This window comes from Anguilla rostrata, chromosome 18, assembly GCF_018555375.3.
Source record: "Anguilla rostrata isolate EN2019 chromosome 18, ASM1855537v3, whole genome shotgun sequence".
In the NCBI taxonomy this organism is placed as follows: Eukaryota; Metazoa; Chordata; class Actinopteri; order Anguilliformes; family Anguillidae; genus Anguilla; species Anguilla rostrata.
In genome coordinates, this window is record NC_057950.1 from 13,645,421 (window position 1) to 13,673,071 (window position 27,651).

At 53.3% G+C, this 27,651-nt stretch overlaps 1 protein-coding gene across 1 annotated transcript in view; it reads left to right on the top strand.

Annotated features, from left to right (window-relative positions):
* lrpprc (leucine-rich pentatricopeptide repeat containing) overlaps nt 1-27,651 on the top strand; it is a 47,858-nt gene extending 20,207 nt beyond the window's left edge. The window contains exons 23-38 of the mRNA XM_064316625.1: nt 3,176-3,383; nt 7,975-8,099; nt 10,340-10,446; nt 13,832-13,900; nt 14,088-14,178; nt 14,826-14,968; nt 16,067-16,214; nt 16,803-16,929; nt 19,796-19,884; nt 20,222-20,426; nt 21,553-21,698; nt 21,821-21,936; nt 23,942-24,016; nt 24,295-24,379; nt 25,020-25,162; nt 26,953-27,651. Coding sequence (XP_064172695.1) covers nt 3,176-3,383; nt 7,975-8,099; nt 10,340-10,446; nt 13,832-13,900; nt 14,088-14,178; nt 14,826-14,968; nt 16,067-16,214; nt 16,803-16,929; nt 19,796-19,884; nt 20,222-20,426; nt 21,553-21,698; nt 21,821-21,936; nt 23,942-24,016; nt 24,295-24,379; nt 25,020-25,162; nt 26,953-27,024 — 1,949 coding nt within the window. The 3' untranslated portion in view covers nt 27,025-27,651. The remainder of the gene's footprint in view (nt 1-3,175; nt 3,384-7,974; nt 8,100-10,339; nt 10,447-13,831; nt 13,901-14,087; nt 14,179-14,825; nt 14,969-16,066; nt 16,215-16,802; nt 16,930-19,795; nt 19,885-20,221; nt 20,427-21,552; nt 21,699-21,820; nt 21,937-23,941; nt 24,017-24,294; nt 24,380-25,019; nt 25,163-26,952) is intronic.

A 27,651-nucleotide genomic window follows, 5' to 3' on the forward strand; every position in this document is an offset into this window, starting at 1 on the left:
TACATTAAGCCTATAAACAGGGCCCTGGGACCCGCTTAAGTGGGGGGGCGGGGGGTGGGGTGGGTGGAATGTGAAATGGCGGGAAATGGCCTGTATGTTATTTGTTTACTTGGACCGCCGCTCGCAGTGAGCGTTGCGTGGCTTCTGGCCGTGTGGGTGTGTGGAGCCCGCTCACCCTCAGGCCCTCTGAATCCGGCCCGATTCGGGGCCCAGCTCGGCAGGGCCCAGCCGTGCGGGCGGTGATGACCGTGTGAGATGCTGGCGTTTGACATTTGCGTTTAGGTGTTTAGCGCACGTTGGCTGATGGTGGGGTCGGGCGTGTGGCTTGGGTGCAGATGTGAGGTTCGGGGAGAGAGAGAGCGAGAACTTGCAGGGTACCCCCGAGCCCGCATTCTGAGTTTAGGGCAGGTCAGCACGCAGGCTCGGTATGGGCCCCGGAGGCCTGCGATGGGGCGGGTTTGTTTGGGGGCAGTTGCCCCAGCCCAGCCCTCGGTGGCACACTGCCCCTGGGCCCTGGTGAGCAGGTTCCGCCCGTGGCCTGTGGAACAGCTTCACTCCCCGCCCCAGAGCTTCCTTGCTGGCTTAACTCTCTCACTCTCCTATGGAACACCATCCTTCCTTCCACACCTTCAACTCCCTTTCCTCCTTTCTTCTATCAGCTCTCCCTTTTCTCATCCCTCTCTCCTCTCCGCGCTGGAAAGCGTTGGTTGGGCTTTGCCGTTTGGGAGGAAGAGGGAGCCCAAAAAAAAAAGCAGATAAGATAAAGGCTGGCGTTTAGATCCCCGGTCTGGAACAGTCCGGGCGTCCCGTTGAGAGAGTTAAACTGCACAAAAACGGCCCAGCGCAAAACAAAAGCAGGCCCTTGAAAAACGCAGCGTGACCCAGATGGCAGGGCGCCCCCCCCACCCCCCCCCAAATCCAGCTTTAGCCCCATTACAGCTCTGACTGCGGCGGCAGCGCCTCATTTGCATGTCAACAGCGAGCGAGGGAGAGAGAGAGAATGGGTGCAGATAGGGAGCGTTTAGGGATGAGCGAGGGAGCGACAGACAGACTGAGAGAGAGAGAGAGAGAGAGAGAGAGAGGGAGAGAGAGAGAATGAGTGCAGATAGGGAGCGTTTAGGGCTGAGCGAGAGAACGACAGACAGACTGAGAGAGAGAGTGAGGGAGAGAGAGAGTGGCAGAAGTACGGGAATGGAGAGAGAGAGGAGAAGACGGAAGCTGGAGAGAGAGAGAGAGAGAGAGAGGCAGAAGTACGGGCCTGGAGAGAGAGAGAGGGGCAGGGTTTTTGGACGGCGAGGACCCGTGTGGAGTGGCCAGCGTCCCCACCGGCGCGGCAGTCCTCTCCAGCGCTGGCACGCTTCAGCTCTCTCACCGGGTCCAAACGCCTCAGACACGAGCAGAGAGAGGGAGAGAGAGGGAGAGAGAGGGAGGTGCTGAACGGGCTCTGCTGTCTCCACTGCTCTGACACAGAGGGATAATGTGTGTATATTAGCTAACAGGTTATAGATTTATTTTTTTTGTTATTGTTGATGCTCTTTGTAACATTTGCTTTGGCAACATGGTGAATGCCATGCCAGTAAAGCAGCGTGAAATGGAGAGAGCGATGGAGACGTTCTGCAGGAGGCTAAACCACGTCGCTGCGCTGGAAGGGAGATGACTGCAGGCCATGCTCCACCCCTCCAACACTCATGTCGCCCAAACACACACACACACACACACACATGAACACACAAACACACACACACACACACACACACAAAAACACACACACAAACACACACACACACACACACACACATGAACACACAAAACACACACACACACACACACACAAAAACACACACAACACACACACACACACACACACACACACACACACACACACACAAAAACACATACACTAAAACACACACATGGACACACAAACACACGAACATGCCCAAACACACACACACACACAAAAAACATGCCCAAACACACACACACAAACACAAAAACACATACACTAAAACACACACATGGACACACAAACACACAAACATGCACAAACACATACACTAGAACACACACACACACAAAAAACACACACACACACACACAAAAAACATGCACAAACACACACACACTTACACAAACAATTACGCACAGACGCGCACGTTGGAACCCGGGGCCGGAGCGGGTTTTTTTGTGCAGGCGGGAGAGGGGGCGGGGCCAGGCCATTCTCTTTCCGACGGGCCCTGAGATAATTAGTATCGGCGGTACAAACAGACCCTATCAGTATCACGCTATTAGAGAGCCTCTAAACACAATGTAAACACATCTTAATCATCTGGCCCTGTGACAGAGCAGCTGCTGGGGGCTGGGGGAGGGGGCTGGCGCGGGGGGGGAGCGGCGCTGGGCTCCAGGCAGCTGGGATGTGGAGTCAGGGGCCGGTTCTGATAAAAGCCTCCATTACGATGGCCCCCGTCCGCCTCGGCCCAGGGGCCCGGGGCCGGCGGGGAGCGCCCGGCCCCCGGCGCACACCTATAATTTGCGGCGCCGGTTGCGGAGCAGTGATAAAACCCCGTGCTATTGTGGGATCCCGGTAATTGTAGTCTCGTTTAGAAATGCAAGTAGTAATTAACTCAAAATTGGCATTATACGGCAGAATCTGCATTCCTGCTGGGTGTAAAATGCTGTTTTAATAGCGGTTTGTTTTCCCCACATGAAATTATCTAAGGACCCTTTTATCACCTCCCCCCATCTCTCTCCCTCTCTCTCTTTCTGTCTTGCTCTCACCCTCTCCATCTCTCTCCCTCTCACTCTCTCCTCCATCTCTCTCTCTCTTTCTGTTTCTGTGTTCCTTTCACTCTGTCCCCAACTTTCTCCCTCTCTTTTTGTCTTCCTCTAACTCTCTCCCTCTGTCTCACCATCTCTCTCCTTATCCGTCTTCCTGTCTGAGGAGGTTTTAAGGGATGTGTTAGTCACTGTAAAGTGTCCAATCAGATCCCTGTCTGGTCAAAGGTCAGACCATGTAATGAACTACCAAATGAATGAGAAGTAGAACTTCTGGAAATTTCCACATACAATAACTACAGAGATAATAACAATTGAGCACCCTTCAGCAGGGATGGGCTTCAGAAGTCTGGTTCACCGATTGTCCGTCCGTGTCTGTCCGTCCGTCTGTCCCCTGCAGAGGCCATCGACATTCTGAAGGAGATGAAGGAGAAGGAGGTGAAGCTGAACGACGGTAACATGGTGATGTTCTTCCACCTGCTGAACGGGGCGGCCCTGCGGGGGGACCAGGTGGCCGTGCAGCGCCTCCAGGAGGCCATCTTCTCCCTGGGCCTGGCCAAGCCCTCCACCAGCCTGTGCTCCCCCCTCGTCACCATTCACCTGGAGAAGTGAGTGCCCGCTCTCCCCTGCTCCGCCTCCTGTTCTCAGGGTCTGGGGTGTCTCAGTTAAGTGTGTTTGTTTTGTTTGTCTCCAGAAGCAGCTTCCTCCCTTGGTGGTTGTGTGGCTGTTGATTGGGTGGGAAGTCCGTCTCAGCCGTAGATGAGATGTGTCGGGTGGGCGGGGCGTTGGAGGGTCAGACAGGTGGTGCGATTGCCTCGAATGACCCCTGACCCCGCCTCCCTCACTGGAGTCCCCCCCCCCACTTTAATTACTGCCAGTCATTTTCTGTCTTTAATTCAGAAATGGCTATCGTTGCCCGCTCGCTTTAAAACACAATATGCAAATCCGACAAAAACGTCGCCTCTCAAAAGCTGGACCCTCGCCCCCCTCCCTCGCCCCCCCCAGTCCCCATTTCAGGTCTATTTGTGAGAACGGCTTTTAAGTAGATCATCTCATTTGCATGTTAATTATGCACGGAGCGCTAATTGCCGGATTCACCACGGACGCGCGGTGAGTTATTAGAGGCAGGAGTGCCTGGCCCCAATCTCCCAGCATGCTCTGCTCTGGGAGAGAGGCGCAGCAGGCACACCTCTGCACGTGGGGGTCTTGTGTGCATGGTCACCCCCCCCCCAGGGGGCTCAGTGCAAGGTGTTTGTTTTTCCGTCGCCGTGGTTTGTGTTTAATTGCTGGCTTTTCAGAGATAAGCTTTGCAGTCGTCCCCTGGTTCATTATGCCGGTAAACAGCCCGCAAGGAGTCCGGACCGCTTCCCTCTGAAATAATCACCCCCACCTCCTCTCCCGGTGTCCCGCCGCCCCCAGATCTTGGCTGTAGGACACCCCGAGAGCCGGCAGACCCCCGCGGTTTTTGGGAAAAGGACACAGTGGGAAAATAAGACCTGTTTTCGGCAAAGTCCGTTCACGCCAGTTGTAATGTTGCCAGGTTCCTGAGGGGCAGGGGGAGGTAGAGAGAATGGCGGGGGGGGGGGGGTAGAGGGATTGGCGAGGAGACAGCTGTTGAGCTGCTGGGCCAGTCCTCCCTCCGCCCCGACTGCGGGTCCTGTCAGAGGCCTGTCTCCTCAGGGATACCCATGGACCACGATCAGTCCGAAAAGCAGTGCTTCTCCCCCCCCCTCCCTCCTTCTCTCTCCTCCTTTCTTTTTTGTATTTATCACTCTGTCTCACTCTCTCTTTCTCTACTATCACCTCTGTTTTTCCACCCCCTGCCTGTTTGTCTGTCTTTCCTCCTCTTTCCGTCTTTCTCGTCCTGTTCCAACGTTTATTTGTTCGTCTCCTCCTTTATTTATCCCCCTTTTCCTCCTGTCTGTCTGTCTTTTTCCCCCTTTCCCCATCTCTCTCTCTCCCTCCCTCTCTCTCTCTCTCTCTCTCTCCCTCTCTCTCTCCCTCCCTCTCTCTCTCTCTCTCTCTCTCTCCCTGCCCCCCTTCCTTCTCTCCCTCTCTCCTCTCCTCTCGCTCTCTCTCTCTCCTCTCTCCCTCTCTCTCTCTCTCCCTCTCTCTCTCTCTCTCTCTCTCTCTCTCTCTCTCTCTCTCCTCGTCGGTGGCGGTGGCATTCACGTCAGTCGGGCGAGTCTTGAGGAGGACAAAGCGCGTGTCAGTCGGCGCCAGCGTCTCATCAGCGCGTCAGGCGTAATGACTTAATGAGCACTTCTCGGGCAGATTTACCCTGACAGCCAGTCAGACGGCGTGTTGTGAGCGGCGCACCGCGGCTGAGCGGGCGGCTGGATCTGTATCCGCGATTATCCCTCTCCCGCGCTAATGAGCCTGACAAAGGCCAGCGGCGGGAACTTTCCTTTTGTGCCGCGGAGGGCTGCCGGCGCGCCGCGGACGCCGTTCCGTGACATCAGTGCAGGCGCGGGCGCCGCGGCGACGGACGGGCGGCGGGCCGCTGGCACCTCAGACGGGGAGCGTCGAGGCGCTCTCTCTTACGCAGACCGAGAGTATCGCGAGCAAACCGCAGCGGTGTCTTCTCTGATCTGAACCGCGTGTATGTTGAGAGAGACAGCGCCATGTTAAGCACAGGTGCCTCGCCCAATGCTTCAGCTGCCTGTTCTGTCAGAAGGTGAAAGATCAGGCGGGTGAATGTATTCATGCTCAAGTCAGTGTCGCAGGTTGCAGTAACAGTTAACATGGTCACACACACACTCACACACATATATGCACATATACACACCCACATACACACACGCTCACACACACTCTTACACTTACGCACACACACACACACACCCATACACACTCACACTCACACACACCTATGCACACCGCCAGACACACCACTGACATCACACAGACACACACATTGCTTGCAGACCGACTCGCCACACAAACACACTCCACACACACACACACACACACGACACACCACACACCACCGCACACACACACACACACGACACACACACACACACTCACACACAGCGCACACACACACACCACACACCACACACACACACACTCACACACACACACACACACACAGACACACCAACCACACACACACACACACACACACCACACACACACACACACACACACACACACACACACACACACACACACACACACACACCACACACACACACACACCACACACACACACACACACACACACACACACACACACACACACACACACTCTTCCCCATTCCCCACCTCTGTCCTGTCAGGGGACAGCTCTGGGATGATAACAGCCCTCAAACAAAGGCGGGGGCAGCGTGGGACGGGGCGGGGGGGGGAATGAGCTCTCCTGTCTGATCCTTCAGGTTCCCTCAGCCCCGCTCGTCTCCGCCGCTCCTCTTTTATTTTTTTTTACTTAATTGGCTGGAAAGTACTTGACATGCAAAGTTAGTGACATTAACGGGGAGCGTGTTTGAGTAAATCTGAATGTGCAAGTGACAGCTAAATTGTACCTAGGGAAATTATAAAGCCTTCAACATGGTTAATTCTTTTTTTGTGGGTGGGGGGAGTGGGGGAGCTGGGTTGTAATTGCGATTCTGGCTGCTTCATCTGGACTCTTTCTGGAAATTTCTGAAGACTGCGAGGGGAGGGGAGGGGAGGGGGGGGGGAGTGGGCGGGCGGGCGGGCGGGTGGCGGTGTGACGGGAGAGGTTCGGCGCGCTCCTCGCTGGCGTCCTTTGTGACGGGCGGAGCGATTTGGGCTGGCAGCGCGGCGTTGGCTGAAGAGCTCCGTGAAGCGCACTCGGAGGGGACAGGAGGGCGCGCCCGGCCTCTCTCCCGCTCCCGGCTTCGCCGAACTGCGCCGAGGTTCCAGAAGACTGCCGTGTGCCGATGGGGACGCTGGCCACTCCACACGGGTCCTAACCGCCCAAAAACCCTGCCCCCCTCCCTCCCTCCCTCCCTCCCATACTTCCAGCTCTTACATCAGTCTCTCAACAAAGCATTTTTTGAAATGATTTTAACGATCTCTCATATTATTTACCTATGTTAAAAATGGTATGTTGTATTTTACCATTGTAATGTTTATGTAATTATATTTCAGGGGTGTTGATCCTTTTTTTCTCACATGGGTATATATGAACGTGTGTGTGTGTGTGTGTGTGTGTGTGTGTGTATCTTTCTCACTCTCTGGTGTTACACCCAGGATAGTTATCTTTTTTCCCCCACTAATTCCCTCTTTTCATTGCAATACAATTTTTTGCTTTTTTTAGAGTACTGCTCCCAGTCTGTCTGCCCCTCCCCTCTTTCTCCCCCCCCCCCACCCCCCCACGCCACGCCTGGTCTTCAGCGAAGCGCTCAATCACCACACTGGCGGGTGAATTGCCTCTTGACTCCGGCTTGACGAATAATGTTGTTGCTCTTCATTTCAATTAAAGCCCGGTTGCGGGAGGGACGAGTTTGTGTTGTGTGAGCTCAATCACTCATCTTTGTTTGGATCCTCCCGGCCCACCACCGCCCCCGCTCCCCCCCCCCCAGAAAGTCTGCGTCAAGGTCACGCTCTCTGTGGACCCGAGTCCTGCGCAGGCCGTGTAATTTCGGAGTGGAAATCGCTGCAGAAATAATACCCCTCGATCAGCTCTCCGCTCGCTCTTTTACCCCGCAACCTCGCTCGCCCCCCGACCGGGACCCGCATGCTCTGACCTCTGTGTGATTGGCACGGCAATTATCCAATCAGCGCATTGATGTTGCCCCAGTCACAATAGAGCGATCGGAGTGGTGTTTTTCTCCCCAGTTCCTGGCTCTTTCCTGGCAGAAATATTGTGAGCTCTGCTGGGGGACCGAGGGGAGGGGGGGCTGGAGTAGCACTGCGAGGCTTTCTCCTTCCCCTGCTGTATTTTACCAGACTGCACAGCTGGGGATCTGTGTGTGTGTGTGTGTGTGTGTGTCTGTCTGTCTGTGTCTGTCTGTCTTTGTGTGTGTATGTGTGTGTGTCTCTTTCATTTGCTTCAACAGTCAAGCTTATTTCCAGTTCTTCCTGTACGTCTCTGTAAACAGGCTGTTAATTGGCCGAGCTCCCCCTGATAACAGCATCTGCTGTCTGTCACCCCAGCCTGTTGTGTTCTTACCTTCTGCAGTGCACAGGTAGCCCCAGTGGTAAATGCATCCCGCTGTCTGTGTGTTCCAGAGGTGACCACGTGGGGGCGCTGGACGCAGTGCTGGCCTGTGTGAAGCAGTACGGCCTGTTGCCACGGCTGCACGATGTGCTCTGTGGGCTGGTGGAGAAGGGAGAGACCGAGCTGCTGCAGAAAGGTACGAGCCCCGCCTCCGTACGGCCACGCCCATGATGACCACGCCCCCTACTGCCCAGCTTCACCACTGCCGTACTTCCACCCCCCATGTTCTCCCCGATTAGAGATGAGACCTCCTCACCCAGGGCTCTCATCCCTCACAGACCCCTGGCCCCAGTGTGGGCCTGTGTGTGTGTGTGTGTGTGTGTGTGTTTGCGTGCATGTGTATTTGTGGGTGTGGATGTGTTTATGTACTTGTGTGTGTTTGTGTGCATGAGTGTTTGTAGGAGCATGTGTGTTTGTGTGCATGAGTGTTTGTAGGAGCGTGTGTGTTTGTGTGCATGTGTGTTTGTAGGAGCATGTGTGTTTGTGTGCATGAGTGTTTGTAGGAGCATGTGTGTTTGTGTGCATGAGTGTTTGTAGGAGCGTGTGTTTATGTGCATGAGTGTTTGTAGGAGCGTGTGTGTTTGTGTGCATGAGTGTTTGTAGGAGCGTGTGTTTATGTGCATGAGTGTTTGTAGGAGCGTGTGTGTTTGTGTGCATGAGTGTTTGTAGGAGCGTGTGTTTATGTGCATGAGTGTTTGTAGGAGCGTGTGTGTTTATGTGCATGGGTGTTTGTTGGTGTGTGCGTGGGTGGATGTGGTTGTGGGTGCGTCCCTGCGCCTGTGTGCTGGGTGGCGCTCTGGGGGTGGATCCTGTCGCGGTTCTGGCGTGTGCAGCAGCGCGAGGGCAGCGGGGCGAGGCCCGGGTTCCGGGCGGTAACGTGAGCGCTGTGTGGGGAACGCACTCCACTGCCTGCGCGGGTCAGGGGGCATTCAATGGCTCCTGCTTTTAAATGGGAATGAAGGTTTGACCTCTTTTGTGTGCCCACAGTGAGTGTGTGTGAAGTGTACATGGGAGGGGGGCGCTCTGTTCCCCTCCCCTGCCCCTCTCCCAAGCAAGTGCTGCCCCAGCTTGGGTCAACACCCCCCCCATTCCCAGAAACACAGTCATGAGGGCCACTCAAAGCCCCCACCTCACAGACACAACGGCTGAGGACAGGAAGTGCTCTGTGGGGTTCACATAAGTAGGGCTGTAGCGTGCGTGTGCGTACCCCAGCACGTCTCCTCTCAACACGCCTTCACTGGCCTCCGTGGGCTGCAGTGGAGTACTCACCTATTGGCCAATCACATGTAGTGTTTGCTCTTTCACTCTGGTATTCTCTCTCTCTCTCACACACACATGCACACACACACACTCTGGTATTCTCTCTCTCTTCACACACGCACACACATGCACACCACACACACTCTCACACACACACAACACACACTCTGGTATTCTCTCTCTCTCTCACACACGCACACACACACTCTGGTATTCTCTCTCTCACACACGCACACACATGCACACACACACACACTCTCACACACACTCACACATACACACACTCTGGTATTCTCTCTCTCTCTCACACACGCACACACACACTCTGGTATTGTCTCTCTCACACACACACTCACACACACACACTCACACACACACACTCTGGTATTGTCTCTCTCACACACTCACACACACACTCTGGTATTGTCTCTCTCACACACACACACACACACACACACACACACTCTGGTATTGTCTCTCTCTCTCACACACACACACACACACACACACACTCTGGTATTGTCTCTCTCTCTCACACACACACACACACACACACACACACTCTGGTATTGTCTCTCTCACACACACACACACACACACACACACACACACTCTGGTATTGTCTCTCTCTCACACACACACACACACACACACACAGTGGTATTGCGAGCGAGCCCTGCTGCTGCTCTTAACTTGTAGATGTGACGAGCGTGCTGTCAGGCCGGCGGTGGAGGTGACGGGGACGCGGCGGGGAAGGGATCGCTCCGCTGACCCCCGCCACCTCCTCCCCGCCTGACACTCGCAGATTTGATTCAGAAAATGTGCTGCCCAGCATTTTAATTAAGAGACTGTTTTTAAAGAAGTTTCACGCTGGTGAATGCCTGTCAGCTTGGCTATTCAAATGGGGGAACAAGAGTGCAGAAAACCTGTTCAAAAGAGCAGTGAGAAAATAGAGAAGTGTGTGTGTGTGTGTGTGTGTGTGTGCGCGCATGCTATGTGTTTGTTGCTGACAGTCTCTCTCTCTCTCTGTCCCTCTCTCTCTGCCTCTTTCTCTCTCTCTTTCTCTCTCTCCATCTCTCCCCCTCTCCCTCCCTCTCTCTCTCTCCCCGGTCGCAGCGATGGACGTGGTGAGCACGGAGTGGGGTGAGAGGACGATGCTGTATGACCTCTTCTTCGCCTTCCTGCAGACGGGGAAGTACAGGGAGGCCCGCAAAATCATCGAGGTGGGCCCCGGGCCATTGTGCCCAGAGCACACAGCCATTTAAGCCCTTAATTAGATCGCCGTCATAATTTCCACTTTCAAATTAGATTTAGGCTAAATCTCAACTAATGCAATTCCTGACACACAATAGGCCGAGCCAGTGGGAATGGAGGTGGCGGGGCGGGGGCGGGTGGGGGGACTCGGGGCGGCGGGGGCGGGGCGGCGGGGGGGGGGCTGCGCTCAGGGCTTTGGACTTGGCCGGCAGTTTTGAAAAGAGCCGTCTTTATGCCGCACATTTATAATTAATAGATGGAGCCAGGCTTCCCTCAGTGTGCAGCGCGACAGAGTTAAGCTGCTTGGGCGGGGGTGTGTGGGGGGGTGGGGGGGTGTATTTGCATATTAACATGGCAGAATGGCCCTTTTTCAGGGGAAGGGGGGTGGGGTGCATTCCAGTATATACAGACCCCCCTTTCAAATCTGTCCCCGGAATGTGTGTGTTGCGGTATTGGCACAGAAAGGAGACGAGACTGCAGATTTCAGCAGGTGTGCTCAGATTGTTTGACTGGGTTTGCGGGGGCTCTGTGGATGGAACGGAATTTTGTCATACCCCCCCCAGTGTGAACTGGCATTAAGCTATTGAGCTGATGGCCATAGGTAGCTGGTCACCTGGAGTTTGGGGGAGCTGTGGTTATGCAGAAGAGCAGCTGAAGTAGAGTCCAATGCTTCCCTGGATCTCTTTGCCTCGTTGTCCATCTCGCATGATCTGTTCTATTCCAGTCGACAGCTGACGGCACGCTCACACACATTCAGTACACGCACATGCATAAGCATCCAGTTTCCTTCTCACCGCCATTTCAGTGTAAACTGCGCATTGTGTTGCCGTGTTCAGCAGTATATCTGATGCGCATAGTTTTTCGTGACTGGCGCTTGGGGCTGTGGGGTGGGGGGGTTGCTGGGGGTCGGTGGGGTGGCAGGTCACAGGACAGATGCATCTCCGGGATTACACGGCCGTCTCCAGATTACTTTCCACTTATTATCCATATTACAGTATGATTATCTTTTGTATATGTTATTGTGCGCTCGTATTGGGTGTTATTATAAACTCATCAGTGACTGCCCGCGCTGGATGGGGGGATGATGACTCATCGGGATGACTGCCCCCGGCGCTGGGGGGGGGGGGTAAGATGATGTTTGTGAGTCGGGATCTGGAGCCGAGCGAATGCCAGTCGATATGTAACAGGCGATGATTTCCTCCTTTTAATATGGCCTGGATCAGAGAGATTCCATCTGCGGGGTTCTGCTTTACAAGATAAGCTCTCATGGCCGCTTCAGGACAAGGCTGACGCTCGGAAACTCTCTTTTTGGGATCGGAGACGCCCTCTTAAATTCGGACTTGCTGTTCTTGTACTTGTAGATGTGGGGCCTCTGCCACACCTCTTTGCTTTACGCCAGGACACTCGTTCTCCAGAATATTATGTTTCATAGATTATTTTCTGGGGTTTACTGGTATATATCTGTAATTGTGAAGCTGCATGGAGGCCTGTGTTCAGGCGTATTGGTTCTGTATTCTGAGTTCTGACCAAATTGATAAAAAATTCAAATCTGCAGCTGCTTCTGTTTGAGATATGGTTGCGCGGTCTTGTGTTCACCCCACACAAACCTGCAGTTTTGCCTGTGTTTTGCTTGTGTTTTGCTTGTGTTTTGTTGTGGTCAGCAGGTGCACCAGCCCCAGGGTGGCCAGGTTGCTGCAGGGCCTGCATCCCAAAACACTGACATGACCCTGTGTTCCACCCCCATCCTCACCCCCCCCCCCACCCCCGGGGGGCCTCTTCCTGTTTGTTGTCTGATATTCACCAAAATACACAGATAACTACGTGGGGGAAAAAAACGATTTAACTGAAAAGATTATTTAAATTGGCTCCTCGTTCAGGGGTATGCAGGAGGGGGTTTGAGGGGCACATCAGGTCTGACTCCAGGGGTGAAATTGCTCTCACCGCACACTGCATTCATCTCCGTGTTTTGACACTCCAGTGTCTAATTAGGGGGGTAATTAAAACCAGTGATATCCTGTTATCCAGGCCCAAGACAAAAATACATTGTATTCTTTTCTCCCAACAAACATTACTCTTCCCAGCATGCATTATTCTCCCAACAAACACTGCTCTTCCTAGCATGCATTACTGGCTCTTTGCATGTTATTGCGCTGTGACTCATTATAGATTTGTGTATATTTGTCACGCGTGTGCAAAAATGTACAGCTTTTCCTCCTTAGTGTGAGTGTGTCTACACGCGTGTTTGTGCAGGGCCGCGTGCGTGTGCCTGCGTGTGTGTGCCTGCGTGTGTGTGCCTGTGTGTGTGCATGAGCGTACACGCACGCACACAGCGTGTGAGATGAGGCTGTTATGACACCTGTGTCCGTTCTCCTCGGTCCCAGGCGTGTGACTGTAAGCCCTTCACAAGCAGGAAGGAGATTGTCTTAGTGATCTGACCTAGATGTCCTTTTGAGGATTGGGGGCTGCTGTGTGTGAAAATGAGAGTGGGCCTGAGCCCCTGTCCCGCTGCAGCACGCTGGGGGGGGCGGCTCATCGCCACGGATTTATGCCTGGGGCAGATTTGTCCTGGGGGGCTTAAACGGGTGGGTGCCACAGGAGATTGGGGAAGTGGTTACAACTTGCACTTGATCTTTTTTCGAAGCAGATTAGACGTGATGGAAACCAGAACAAATATTAATTTGCCCGTCATGAGGGTTACATAAGACCATAATGCCCCGGTCGCCTTTTTATGAGTCTTAGAGGGATTGCACATCGCGGATCTTGTAGTGCGGGACGGGGTGGGGGTGGGGTGGGTGGGGTGGGTGGGGTGGGGGTGGGGACAGGGTGTGGTGGGGGGGTGGGGGGTAGGGGGTAGGGTGGGGGGGGTTATGACTCAGTCTGAAGGATATGGATCATAAGAGTCCCTGCCAGTGGACAGATTAACGCAGTGGGAGTCTGAGGCCGGTCTGACTGAGTGCTCAGTGACTCCCGCCTGGGTGAGATCTTCAGATCACTGCTGATGCCCCACTTACCTTTTAACCCTGTAACCTGTCAGCCTGTCACTGAGGGAAGAGTGCAGTGGGATCCTGCTTATGCTAGCTCTGTGTGTGTGTGTGTGTGTGTGTGTGTGTGCACAGGAATGTGTGTGTGTGTGTGTGTGAGGAATGAGAGAGAGAGAGGGAGATTAGGCAGGGAAAAGTTTCACTGATTCTCTACAGCCCCCTTAATGGTACGACCCTAAGAGTGGGTGTGGCTGTCCCATTGGTGCCAGACCTGTCACTGAGATGTTTTTTTGTATGTCTTTTCCCCAGACACACAGTCCTGGTAGGTTATTGGTTATTGATGACCCGTTGTGTGTTCCTCTGGTCTCCACAGACCCCCGGCCTGAGTGCCCGGCCCGGACGCCTGCAGTGGTTTGCAGAGAAGTGCATTTTAAACAACCAGGTGTGTGATACACACACACATACACACACACACACAGACACATTCAGACCCCCACACACACACGCACACACACACACACACACACACACACACAGACCCACAGGCATACACACACACACACACACACACACACACACACACAGACCCACACACACACACTAAAGCTGCCTGCTCTCTCTGCCTTCAGATGGAGGCTCTGGAGAACCTTGTGGAAATGACGGAGAAGCTGTTTGAGTGTGACAGAGACGACATGTACCACTACGTTCTCCGCATGTGCAGTGAGTCTCCCTCAACCCCACCCTCTCTCATCCAATCAGGAGCTCGCCCTTCGCCCCCGTGCCCAATCAGGTCGAACGGCGGACAGTGGCCGAAAAATAAGGCCAAGGCCAGCGAGGAGAAACGCGGACATCTGGAATGGATCTCCGATTGAGATCTGCTCTCGGGCCGATGTTCGCCATTTTCCAATTTCGCTAAACTCTGTGAAAAAAGCGCGGCTGTCGCCAGCTCTCTAACGGGCCTTAATTCAGAGGGCCTGCTCGCCCATCTGATCTCTGGTCTCCAGTCCTGATTGCTCTCTCTCTCTCTGTGTGAGGCTGGCTTTGTGCCTCCATCCCCCACCCCATCCTCTGTGTTTAAATATGGAGTGGGCTAAAGGAAACTCGTCCTGTATTATGTTTGTAAATGAGTAGTAAGCGAGTATCCATTTTTATCTAGTGGGTAAATGAAAAGATTTTATGTAAGGGTGTTCAGTGGAGAGAGACTACAGTAACACTGAAGGGAATGTGATTGAAGTTCTGTAATGGCGCTGTGGGATTGCTGTATGAATGGTGATTCCTTATTCAGTCACATGGTCCTGCTGATAGTAAGACCAGTGTCTACATCCTCTCTGTCCGTGGCGGTAATCTTTTTATCGCGCCGGTTTCAGGCGAGAACAACGACTGGCGCAAGGCCGAGGCCACCTGGACCAAGATGCAGGAGGAGAACGTGATCCCCCGCGAGAGGACCCTGCTCCTGCTGGCCAGCATCCTCAGGAACAACGGCCAGGAGGTGCCCTTCGAGGTGCCTGAGGTAAAATCACCACTTCCCTCACAACCTAGATTTTACTGTGTGTGTGTGTGTGTTGGGTACTTTTGAGTGTTTGTATATGTTTTTGAGAGTGCGAGCGTGTGTTTTTGAGTGAGTTTGTGTATGTGTGTGCGTGTGTTTTTGAGTGTGTGCGTGAGAGGTGTGCTGTGCTATGGTGTGCAGTAAGCACTATGGAGCCCCCTGGTATGCTGGCACACAAACAGAATATCAGCACTGTTATTATCCCTGCTGTTGCTATGGCAGCCTCTCTGTTCCCTCCGCGGGTTCGTGTGCCAGTGTGATCCGCTGCCGTTTCAGCTGGGCCTCTGCCAGCCTTTAAATACCCCCCCCCCTCCCCCCGCCCCCTTTTTTCCTACATGAAAAGGGAATATTGGATTTTGGGATGATCGCGGGATAAATCCAGATGTTTAGCAGGAATTAACAGGCAGTCCCAAAGCCCAGCTAATTTACACCCTTTAAATGCCACCGTATGTGTGTGGTCTTTACACACCCAGCCCCTGACAACCTGGACAGACAGAGGGAGAGAGTTAGACAATGTCATGAAATACCCATGAGCCTTTGTGCTTCAGCGCTCTCATCCTGCGCGTGGGTGAACCGGAACCCTTCTCCGAGGCTCGCTTGTCCGTTTGGGCTGTACCCGACGCCCGCGGTGAGATGGGAGCCAATGTGGAGACTGTTTCCCCAGGCAACGACCCCCACGACCTTGAGCTGCCCTGGGTCCAGGCAGGCTTTTTGCCCCGCCCGCTCCCAGCTTAGCCCCGCCCCCGGTGGCAGTGTGGGTGACTGAGCAGTGGGCCTCCGCTCCACTCTGTGGGTGCACAGTACTGCCTGGGGTGGGCACACGGGGGGGCTCATAAAGCATACGCTTTATATGTGTGTTTGTGCGTGTGTGTGGATGTGACTCTGTGTGTATGCATGTGTGTGTGTGCGCACGTGTGTGCGTGTGTATGTGTCTGTGTGTGCGTGTGTGTGTGTGTGTATCTGCGCACGTGTGTGTGTGTGTGTGTGCGTGTGTATGCGTACGTGTGTGTGTGTGTGTGTGTGTGTTTGAGGGCTCACCCTGTGTGTGTTCCTGTGCAGGTGTGGTACGAGGAGGCTGCTGCAGCCCTTCAGAAACCCTCCCAGGAGCCCAAGGTCAGGACTCCAGCCAGTCCTGCGGTCTCCGTGGAAACGGCCTCTGAATACCAGCAGCGTCTCTTGACCCTCTGCAAGAAGAGCAAACCCAAAGGTGGGCACTGGCGGCGCGTCTGGAGGGTGCAGTGAGGCACCCCCCCCAATCCTTCTCACCTGTGATTTTAACAGCCCTTTCATTTTGGAGTAGCCACCGGTGATAGTTTATCCGGTGCGTTATGGCAGGGAAATCATGCGGAGTGAATCGATAGGCCCGGTTCTCCACACGAGCGCCGCTGCCCGCTGCCTGCGGCGGTACTTCTCTGTTTTGCGCGCAGTTGAGTGCAGCTCTGGTTTTCGAGCTGGCCGGGTTTTCGGTGAAATCTGCCAACGTTTGTGCCGTCATCCCTCTTCTGTTTGCTTTCCCCTTTGTTATTGTTGGCCAGAACCCGACAGAAGGAGACTGGAAGTGGTAACATTTAAACAGAGCGCTTGCGGTCGGCCATCTTTACCTGCGGCCGCTGCCCTGCGCGCCCCATAGGCCCGGTAGCTCCTGTGCGCTGTAGTGGTGCTTTTCACTGGAAGTGAAAGTTTTAAGTGCTGTTTAAAATGTTGATGACCGTCAGTCTTTTTGAGGTTGCTCGGTGCATATTGTGTGGAGGTTAGCTCAGTTACCTCTCTGTTCACACTGTGCTTCCCCCCCCAGAGGCCTACACGGTGCTGAAGGAGGCTGAGAAGAAGAACTTTGCCTTGGGCTCCGCCTCCTACGACAGCCTGATCAAAGCCTTGCTCGCAGAGGGCAACCTGAAGGACGCCATGATAGTCCGAGACATGTGAGCAAGCTCTCTCTCTTTCTCCCCCTCCCTCCATTTCTTTTCTCTTTTCTTCTACAGAAATGAATCTAAGTACTACCAAAGCGTAGTATACAATGTAAAACAAGCAATGAAACTAAAATGCATTTAAACCAGTGGTCAAGCCACCAGCTATCGAGTTAAGCATGGTAATTGTAAAAATAGTTATTGTTCATTAGCTTCAAAAATACTGCATATCGAGATGCTTGTTGTATGAGGGTTTTCTTATAATAGTAATTTATTACAAGTTAGTGTTGGATGGCCACTCATTGTCCTGCAGGTGAAAAAAGGTTTTTTTCCTATAGATTTTGGTATGTTTTTCAAAACTTGGTTTCTATCTGTATCATTTTCTTCTTCCCCTCTTCCTCTTGTTTCTCCTTCCCCCCTTTTCTTTCTCCTTAACTCTTCCCGACTGTCTTGGGAGAAAGTCTGGGAGATATGTCTGATTCACTCCGAGCCGCGATCAGAAGGAGAATTACCGCGTGGCCTGTAATCATCCTGACAATGGATAATTCCGCTAACGCAAATTCGCGGAGTTAAGAACTTGTCTGGCGCCTCCTGTGAGGGTTCGCCGCGGGCGGAGGAGGCTCATCCGGCTGTCACCGCGGGAACGCGCTCCAGCGCTTCCGAAGCGGCGGCCGTCGAGAGGCTCGGCGGCTTTCCGCCATCTGAGTCACCCCGTTTAAAGTCCGCTTTCCGAGGTTCCGGCTGAACTGGGAAGAGCGACCATCTTGTGCTGATTAGTGGCGTGCCGGTTTTTTTTGCAGTTTTGTTTTCTCTTCCTGGCCGCATTCGAACCCGCGCTTTCATCCAGCGCTTTCAAAAGCACCAGTGGATTTACGGCTGTCGTGTCGGACCATTGTAGAATATGATGCAACCAAGATTACCTGGCAACACGGAAGGCACTATGACCATAATTAACCCCCCCCCCCCCACACCCCACACCCCACACACACACTCTCACTGAAGGTGTTCTGTGTGCAGATGTCACAGATTGAATCACTAACGCAGTGCATACCCCTGCCATTCTTCTCCTTTCTCTATTTGGGTGGGGGGGGGGTTGTTTTAATCACACGAGGGGACCAAGATTCAAGTGCAACAACAATAATTCCCCAAGTGTGTGTAATACACAGTCTCACATCCAAACCGCTGACTTAGAGAGCCATTTGGCAGATGGGTGTGGAGCGCATCAGAACTGAGCAATAGGGTGCTTACGGGGAGATTAAGAGGATTGGGGGTAGCAGCAGGCCAGTCGGGGGGGGGGGGGGGCAAGCGGTCCACGCTGAAGCCTTTCGGAACGCAGGATCTGGGGGGCGCACTTGGGCCGGGGCGGGCGGCGGGATTTTCTTGGGATTGATAAGAATAATTCTGACCCCGGTTTCCACGGCAATCTGCCGGAGCGGCGGCTGGATGGTCACCACGGCGATAAGGATAAGGAGCGGCCGCCGACGCTCAATTGGGCAGCCAGATTAATCCCCCCGGAGACGGCATTAGCCCAGGCGCAGCGCGGGAGCCAAAGCCTGATTGAGCTTTAGGGCCTCCGAAACGGAGAAATAAGAGCAAATCTGGGGCTCTTTTTTTCCCGCTCTTGTCGAAAGGACAGGAGAGTGGGAGGGGAAACTGGAGGTCGAAGGTCACTCCTTTACTAGTTTCTCCTGTTCGGACTCACGACTGTCCTGTCACAGCTCACGGCGTCTGCACTCGTCTCCTTCCAGCTGTCATCCCTCTATCCCTCCTTCAGGTGCTCTGTTCATTTTGCAGCAGCTGCCTCCCTTTCTCCTTTCTACCTCTCCTTTATTATTCTGTACCTCTCTTCCGGCTCTTTCTTCATTTTTTCCTTTACTTTAACCTAGTCCAGGAATGTGCTATTAGTGTGTGTTTGTGTGTTGAGAGAGAGAGAGAGAGAGAGAGAGAGAGAGGCCTGTAAACATAGTGAAATCCTCTTCCCATCCTTTGACCTTAAGCATGTCTCTGTTCCTGTGTAGTCTGATCAGAATCATGATTAATTATTTTAAAAAATCCCTCCAAGACCTGGTTTAACAGGAAGCGTAGTGCTTCCAATATCTCTTTCTCCTCTCTACTGTATCTTCTTTCCTCTGCCGCTCTCCCTTTGTCTCATCCCTCTGTCCATTCTTTAATCATTTTAATCCAGTGATCATCCAGTCATACTTTCTCTCTCTCTCTCTTTTTCACTCTGTTGGATCTCACCCCACAGCTCAAGCCTTTCATTACCTGAGCTGGTAGATGTCAGTTATCTCTCCTTTAATGGCTCTTTCTCTCCTCCCTCTCCCCCTCTCTTTTTCTGGCCTTCCTCTCCGTTCCTCTTTCTCTCTGTCTCTCTCGTTCTTCCCTTCTCCTCTTCGGATTCAAAGTAAAAATGCTTTATTGGCAGGAAATGCCTGACTTGTAGCCAGTAGCTGCTGGGGGGTGGCACGCATTTGGCGATTGTAATACCCAAAGTACGAGAGCATCCAGTCCACGTTTCATCGCTCTCCAGCGTGTGTGGGGAAATCCGGTCCACGTCTTCACAATGAATCATGGCTCTATGCCAAACGGTTCAAAAGTTACAGCCTAAAGTTTAAGTCCAACTTTGGCCTGTTGCTGGCACTAGAGGGATTAGTGTACTGACCCCAAATTTGGTGAGGTGATACTTTGGAGTGTCCTCTATCAGAGTGCCAAATTTCAGAAAAATCCAACAAGCGATCCTAGGGGCTGCCATAGACAACCATGGCGTAAATATAATAATAATAATAATAGTGAAAAACTAATAAATACAATAGGTGCCTACACAACTATGGTGCTTGGATAATGATAATGATGATAATATTCTCTTTCTCTCTCCCCGTAGCGCGGTCTCCAGGATCAGCAGTTTCCACTTGAGTGAATTGGCCCACAGCCTGATGATCATCACGCAGGTGAAGAGCGGTCAGGTCAAAGGTACGGTCCGAGCCCTCCACAGCTCACAGGCTAGCTTTCCGGCATTAACCCACACCTTGCTAGAAAAGATATCAAACACTCTTGCCAGTGAGCTTATGGTGATAACCTCATTGGCAAAAGCAAATATTTGGGGGGAAAAATCAGAGTTTTTACCTGGATTAGCACAGCCGGCTACAGTAGTACAGTACAGTAGTGCCTCTCTTTCTCCTCTTTCTTGAACGTGAATCACTTTTGGCTGGTTGGCAAAAACCAAGCGCATGCATCATGCATTACGTTTGTCTGATAAGGCAGCAGTCCTGGTGTAAGTTCAGGTGTTAAGTCTGTCCGCTCCTCCCAGATGCCCAGGCCACCCTCATGGAGACTCTGCAGGCAGGCCAGGTGCCCACCCAGCTGTCAATGACCCGGCTGGTGCAGGGCCTGGGTGCCGCCGGCGACGCGGAGGGCATACAGGAAGTGGAGAGTGCGATAAAGGCCATGTGCTCCTCCCTCAACCTGTCCAGAATGCTGTTTGTCAACAACTTGGCCTTGGCACACATCAAGAGGTGGGTCAGGGTGTGGTCTTCTCCATTTTAACCCTTGGGTGCTTTTACTTTCTTTTCAGTGCGAATCATTTGATGCGATTGTACTCAGTCACTTGTTCTGGTCTCCTGACCCCTGCTCCTCCCTGCCGCTCTGACCACTGCTCCACACTGCTGCTCTGACCACTGCTCCACACTGCTGCTCTGACCACTGCTGCCCTGACCACTGCTCCACACTGCTGCTCTGACCACTGCTGCACACTGCTGCTCTGACCGCTGCTCCACACTGCTGCTCTGACCACTTCTCCACACTGCTGCTCTGACCACTGCTCCACACTGCTGCTCTGACCACTGCTCCACACTGCTGGTTTGGTTGGGGCGTGTGCGCTGTGCTTCAGTGTGACTGTACCGGACAGAATCTCGGGCTAGCGCTAGAGCAAGCTGACGTCGCACGCGGCCCCTGCTGACAGAAACTAATCTCCATACGGGCAGAGTGTCCCCCCCCCCCCCCAGCGGGCGCATGAATATTTAAGGGGCGTAATGCGGAGTGATCGGTGCGACCGCGCGGTCTGAATAATTCAGGGCGGGCCGCTGTAATGCGGCGGCAGGGCCGGGGCCGGGCCGCCTGGCCTCTTTAGCAGTCAGCTCCGCTCAGCCGCGGCGCGCTGCCCGTGTCACCGCCGCTTAGGCCGCCGCCCAGGTCGCGGTTCGGCCGCGCGACGCCCTTCGCTTCCGCTGTCCGCCCCCCGACGTCTCCGCGCCGGCCCGGGCCGACAGCGCCCGCATTAGCCCGCCTCCCGGCATTAGCGCGCCCCGTCAAACTTTAACGCCCCGCCTCCTCCCCTGCTTTGTTTTCCGTCTCCTCGCGTTCCCCGGGGAAGCGGCGCCATTGTTTTATTTTTGTGCCTGGGGGGGAGTTGGGGGGGAGTTGCTGCGCTCGCACATTTGCAGCTCGCGTGTGTGCAGTGGGCGGGTAGAGCGCGGGAGCAGCTGAGGTAAAGTTTTCTTGCACAAGGAGGACGAAGCCTGGGCCTCGGCTGGGATTTGAACCTGTGACCATCTGTTCTGTGAGACCGTTGCACTTGCACAGCCCGTGTTTCAGGTTTTAACTCTCTCTGTCTCTCTATCCCTCCCTCCCTCCGTCCCTCAGGGGGAACATCGAGGCTGCTGTGGAGGGTTTGGAATCCCTCTACACCTCAGGCGGGGAGCCCAACGAGGAGAGTCCCCAGATCACCAGCATCTCTTACGTCTTCCGCCGGCTGTTAACGGAGAACAACCAGGACGCGCTCGACAGGCGTAAGCCCCCTCGCCGCCATTTACCTGCCTGACTGGCCGCGATGCATTGTGGGAATTTACGCGCTGCCAGGGTTTTCAGTGACAGGGCCCTCCGCTGTCTGTCTGTCTGTCTGTCCCTGCAGTGAGCGCGATGGCGGAGAGACTGGCCAATCACTTCTCCTGCTACAGGCCGGCCTCCGACCTCTTCCTGGAGTACGTGGATTCTGGGCGGGCGGACGAGGCCAAGTTCCTGCTGCAGGTAACGGCTGCCTGGCGAACAGGCCTGACGCCCGTACTTCCACTCTTCAGACCCCTGAGAAATGACTTCGGCTTAATTTCAACAATTAACCCTAATGCAGCAGTTGACACTTTCAGTCTTAGTTTGTATGTGAAACGTAAGGAGAAAAAGAATTAATACAAATTAAATGTACAATTGGTTTGTACATTAAATCAATTTTGTGGATCACATTAAAATGATGATGATCTAGTATAAATCTGCCCGATGTATACGCAAGTACATATGCGTCTGTATAGTAATCACAAAAAACTACATTTTAAGTGAAATGTTTGCATTTGACAAAAGCCTCAAAAGACATGAAATTAAACTGATCGGCCCTCATGCTTCCATCATCCTAGAGGTGTTCCAAAAGGCAAGGACATAGCCTACAACTCTCAACAGATTCTGCAAGTTCCAGAGTTATCTTTTCATATGTTTTGAGCAAATGCAGAACTGTTCACTGCTTTATTTATTTAAAAATTAAAACCTTAAACTAGGGAAAAGTTTCTGCTGCCTGGCAGATAGTGTGTATCAGCGGGTCTGATTGAGCCATTTGGGAACGGCCTGAGAATAGGAGGGGAGTTAGGGCGGGATGGGGGGGTTTCCCCCGGGTCCCTGGGCGGAGAGAGCCTGCTGTTGTTCCCGGGACTTGCAGGGCTTTTAGGCAGACGCCTCGGAGCCCCCCGGGGAGGGGGGCGGAGCGCCGGGCTGGGCGCGGGTCTGGGTGGAAGGGGGGCCCTGGGCTGGGCCTCGGGTTCGCCCCTGTAATCGGCGGGGTTGTACAAAACCATTCAGCCGCCGAGAGCGCCATGTTCCGCTTAATACACGGCCCTGTTAAAAGCCCCCGACATGTCCGTCTCTCCTTCCGGCCGTCGAGAGAGAGGGGGAGGGAGGGAGGGAGAGGGAGAGAGAGAAAAACGCCTCGTTCATGAGAGGGGATGTAATGTGCACTTGCTGCCGTTTGAGACCAGCGTCTCGCTCCCACCAGTAGATTTATTTCGTTTATTCACTTTGTCCTGAAAAGAAAAGGCTTATTGCCTTAAAATCTCTCTAGAAGACCTTGAAACATTTTTTTAAAATCAAGTTAATCTGGGGGGAAAAGTCAAAATGTCTGAACGCGGGGAATGAGTTTGATGGGACCTAGGATGCTCCTGTCCCGACTGAACCTCAGAATTTTGCTGCGGCATCCTTCATCCTTTCAGATTTTTCCCTCTCGCTCTCTCCTGTCTCCTTCCCCGACGCGGGCTTCATCTCTCTCATCTCCATGGCGACAGTGAAGTTTGATCCGTGGCGCTAATGATACTGATGTTCCCGCAGACTGGCGGTTCCTCTCTGCCATCCACGCTTCCTGTTTGATATTTAACAGACAGCAGATAAAAGAGAGAGCGAGCGGAGAATAAGGAGGGCTGTCTCCCGCTCAAAGAGCTCTCTGACGGAGCAGAGATTGGAATCGCTCTTTTGTATGACTAAGTGTAGATAATTATACTTTAAAGAGAACAGGCGCTGTACATTTTAATTTTTATAAAGAAATGAGCAGTTATCTGGCTGACACCTTATTAGCTGTATAATTAACCTTCTGCTGCAGAGCACACTTGTGAGTGCCTGGAGGTATAATGGAGGAACACATCAGTTCACGTACACACGCACACACTCACATACACACACACACACACGCACGCGTGTGCGCACACACACGCAGACACACATGCACGCACCATTATACATAGTCATTTTCACAAATATGCGTACACACACAAGTACAGATGCACAGACATCGTAACTTATATTCAAGGATCCCTTCATTTGTCTTGTTTAATTTCCTCATTTTGAGCTCATGAAAAGTTTCAGGTGCAGTGGGTGTGTGTGCTTAGTGCCGTCCTTCAGTGGGTCATAGCCTGCGCTGTTTGGCTGCGCTAGGCTAATGGCTCTTCCTCGCTGCTACACCGAGTCTGTCAGTGTCACCCATGTCCCTCTTCTCTTGCCGTAGCGCTGCGCTGGCATTGCCGAACAGAAGAGGATCATGGTCTCCTACATCACCAGGCTGGCAAAGAGGCCGGGACAGGTGAGGCCTCTCCAGTCGAACCTTACACCCGTGTGCCGGGGTGGTAGTGTAGCACCCGGAAGTTACTCTTTTGAATTGATTTTATCATCTCTGTAAATTATTTTATGTTTTTGGCTACCTGGGATAATATAGATAAAGACAAGATTAATGAAATATATGATATTAGCATATCATCAGGTTACTTTTCCAGAACTTTCCAGTTCTTGCTAATGCGGTGACATGACATCATGTGACCATTGTATGTGAAATTTTTTTTTTTCTCTTTTGTTTGGTCAAAGGCCAACAAGATCAAGAGCCTGCAGGAGCTCATCCCTGACTTCACGGAGAAGGACGTGTATTACCCCTACCTGATTAAGTGCTACGGTAAGCCCCCCCCGGCTCGGCCCGCTGTGTAATTTAGCGTTCTCCCGCAGGCGCGGCCCTGTGTGTCATGGCGTATAATCGCGTTAGCGCGTAGACCCCGTCCCTGGCCTGTACCTGTGTGTTAATGGAGGGTCCGTGGCAGTGCAGAACAGAGGGACATGCGAGCCGAGGCCGCTGTATTTACCCCCCCTAACGTCCCCCCCCCCCCGGGCCCCCTCCTAAGCTGTTATTAACGGGCTGATTAAAAATGCAGCAGTGCAGAGGGGGAGGCCGGGACGTCCCGTTGAAGATGCTTTTTTGTTACGCGCGTTTGCTAATGAGTGCCTGCTGTACTGGGCCTGACGTGTGAGGCTCGACATGTTAAAGTACTTAAAGTCCTTCTGTTCCGCCTCCCGCACGCCGCCTATCATTATTTAATGGCCCCGGGGCTCCGCCCAGCCTCCCCCCCCCCCAGTCCCGCCGGTCGGGGCCTAATTTGGGCCGAACCCAGAAAGTGGATCACTTAACATGCCATTGCTCTTTTCTCCCTCCATCCCTCTCTCTTTCTGTCCCTCTGTTACTCTTCCACCCTCCCCCTCTGTCCTGTGCCGCGAATCATCGATTTCTCATGGCTGACTGGCTGACTGGCTGACCCCCCCAGGCCTGGATAACGACCTGCCTTCTGCGAAGGCGGTGTTCCAGAAGATGCAGGAGGAGGGGGTGAGTGCGGACGAGCTCACGCTCAAGAGGCTCGCGCAGATGTACAAGAAAGCCGACGAGGCCGTCCCATTCCCAGAACCCCCCGTGAGTACCCGCGCCGCCGCCCCCCTCCCCAAAAATAACCCTGCGCACCTCCGCCCAGCGGCCTGCGCCCCGCTGCGTTTCTCACCACGCTCCCGCACCCCTCTGTCACAGAGCAAACGGGCCTCCCTTCCCTCTTTATTTAGTGACGTTCAGTATACAGTGTTCTGAGCGACGTGGCCATTTACTGCATTCTGTCTTTGAACAGGTGCATCCTCACCATAAACACGCCTCAGAGAACTCATTTATCAAGCGTCTGATGCGGAAGTCATTTGCTCATAGCACTACGCTTAAATTTCACGCTGAGTGCCTCGTCGGGTGCCGGTCTTGCTCTGTGGTTTTAAGGGCTGGGGATCAAAGCCACAGCAGGCCAGGAGTGCACACTCAGCGCCAGGAGTGCACACTCTTACGATGCCAAGGGGAGGGGTCCTGGGGCAAGGGTGCCGGGCTGGAGGCCCCGCTTACCGGAACAGACGGGTGGCTCGGCGTGGAACCCGCCGCCGGATCCAGCGCCCCCCCGGGGTTCTGCTTTAAATAGCAGCTGCACAGCCTGTGGGGACCGGGCCGAGCCCTGCCGACGCGTTCGTGCTAACCGCTAACCGCTCCTGAAACTCAGACAGAGCTCCGCATATCGGAGAGGAAATTAAAGGATCGTTTCCCCTCCAGGGGTGGCTCTTCTGGAGGAGAGAGGAAAGAGAGATTGCTTTAATGAGGGGGTGGAGAGGGAGAGGGAGAGGGAAAGAGGCAGTTCAGTGGTAAAGCTGGGGATGTTGTGGTGGAGGTGAAAAGGGGGGGTGGATGGGAGATTTTGGGCGAAAGGTCGGATAATGCTGGCCCTTGCATGTGACCCTTAAAGCAGGGGCCCTTCATGTCCCTTTCCCTCATGGGGCCACTCAAATGTGGGCCCCAGACAGAGTGGCACGTTTTAATTTTTAGTAAAAATTTTTTTACCACACACACACTTTTCCTGATGGGCTGCAATGGTTTCTAGCTCTGTCAGTCCCTGTTCCTCAACCCCTCCCCCCATCCATTTCCTGCCCCCCCACCCCACAGCACGACTCTTGTACCACCACCTCACCTGAGGGGTTTTGGGCCCAACATCACCGCAGCATCACAAGTATCACAATTTATAATTCAGCACCTGCTGGGAAGGTAATGCAGAGTTTCATAACCAGAACGAGCACCAAACCCCCCCCTCCCTTTCTGCCATTCACCTCTAAAGTTTCCTCAAAGCAGTCTCAGGTAGCGCCCGCCCCCGGTGCTGAGCGCCAACGCTGGAGCCGCAGGCCCCCCCCCCCGAGAGCTCCGATAAGGAGAGCTTTCTACAGAACCCGTGTTCAGCCCTCTCCCCTAACACCGCCGCCACTGTTTATCGACTTTAATTACGGCGTTAATGGGAGAATATACAATGTTAAGGCTGTGCTAATCCTCTGAATGCGCTCGCCTTCAAAAGCACGCTTTTCAGACAAAAGGCCGTTTAATTAGCTCGACCTGACCGAAAAAGAAGAAAAAAAACGAAGAGAAAAATGTGATTGTATTATTTGTGTATTAATCCGGTTTGGAGATGAAACGGTGGGCTGTGATTGGCTATAAGCTGGACAGGGTGCAGTGTAGTTAATAAGAGAAAAGGCACCCTGGTAATTGCAGTCCAACCCCTCAGAAAGATCCATTGACGGGGCAGGTGCGAGTCTGGTGTGTGACAGGTGACATGACTGCATGCTGTTTGTTACACACTTGCTAGAGCTTCCCGTGCCAGGTCATGTGACCAATGTTGCCTTGTCTTCTTCTTCCAGGAGTCCTTCAGCTTTTACGCCCAGAAACTGAAACAGAAATCGAAAGAGCAGAGCCCAGCAGAAGAGGCCTAAAGAATCCGCTCCTGTTTTCATCTGTCCTTAATTAGTGCTGTTATTTTTCTCCGTGTTTTTTTCAGTCGTTTGATTGATCCATGTGGAATACTGTGATGTCCAGTGTTGAACTCGCTGAGCCCTGCTTGCGTTCTGGTGATGTACAGAAGTATTTATGCTTATCAATAAAAACATGGGAAACGGAACGGATGATGTGAGCCCAAAGATGGCAGTATAGAAGCAGGGAGTGTGTGTGCGCGTGCGCCCGTGTGCGTGCCTATGTGTGTGTGTTTGTGTACGTGCGTGTGTGTTTGTGTACGTGCGTGTGTATGTGTGTGTGTGTGTACGTGCGTATGTGCGTGCGTGCGTGCGTGTGTGTGTGTGCGCATGTGTGTGTGTGCGTGCGTGTGTGTGTATGTGTATGTGCGCATGCGTGTGTGTGCTCACTCAGGCGTTCAGAGATTAGGGCAGCCCCTGGGGTTTGGTCGCAGGCCCCTGAATGGTGTGCTTGTGCAGGACCCATGTCCCCCGGCAGAGGGCCCTTACGAATGAGTCAGAGTGACTTGTGCATGTTAGCAGCACACTTCAGTGAGTAACACGCTGTAATAATAATATCTGCAATTAAAGTTCCTTTAACTCTTTTGTTTA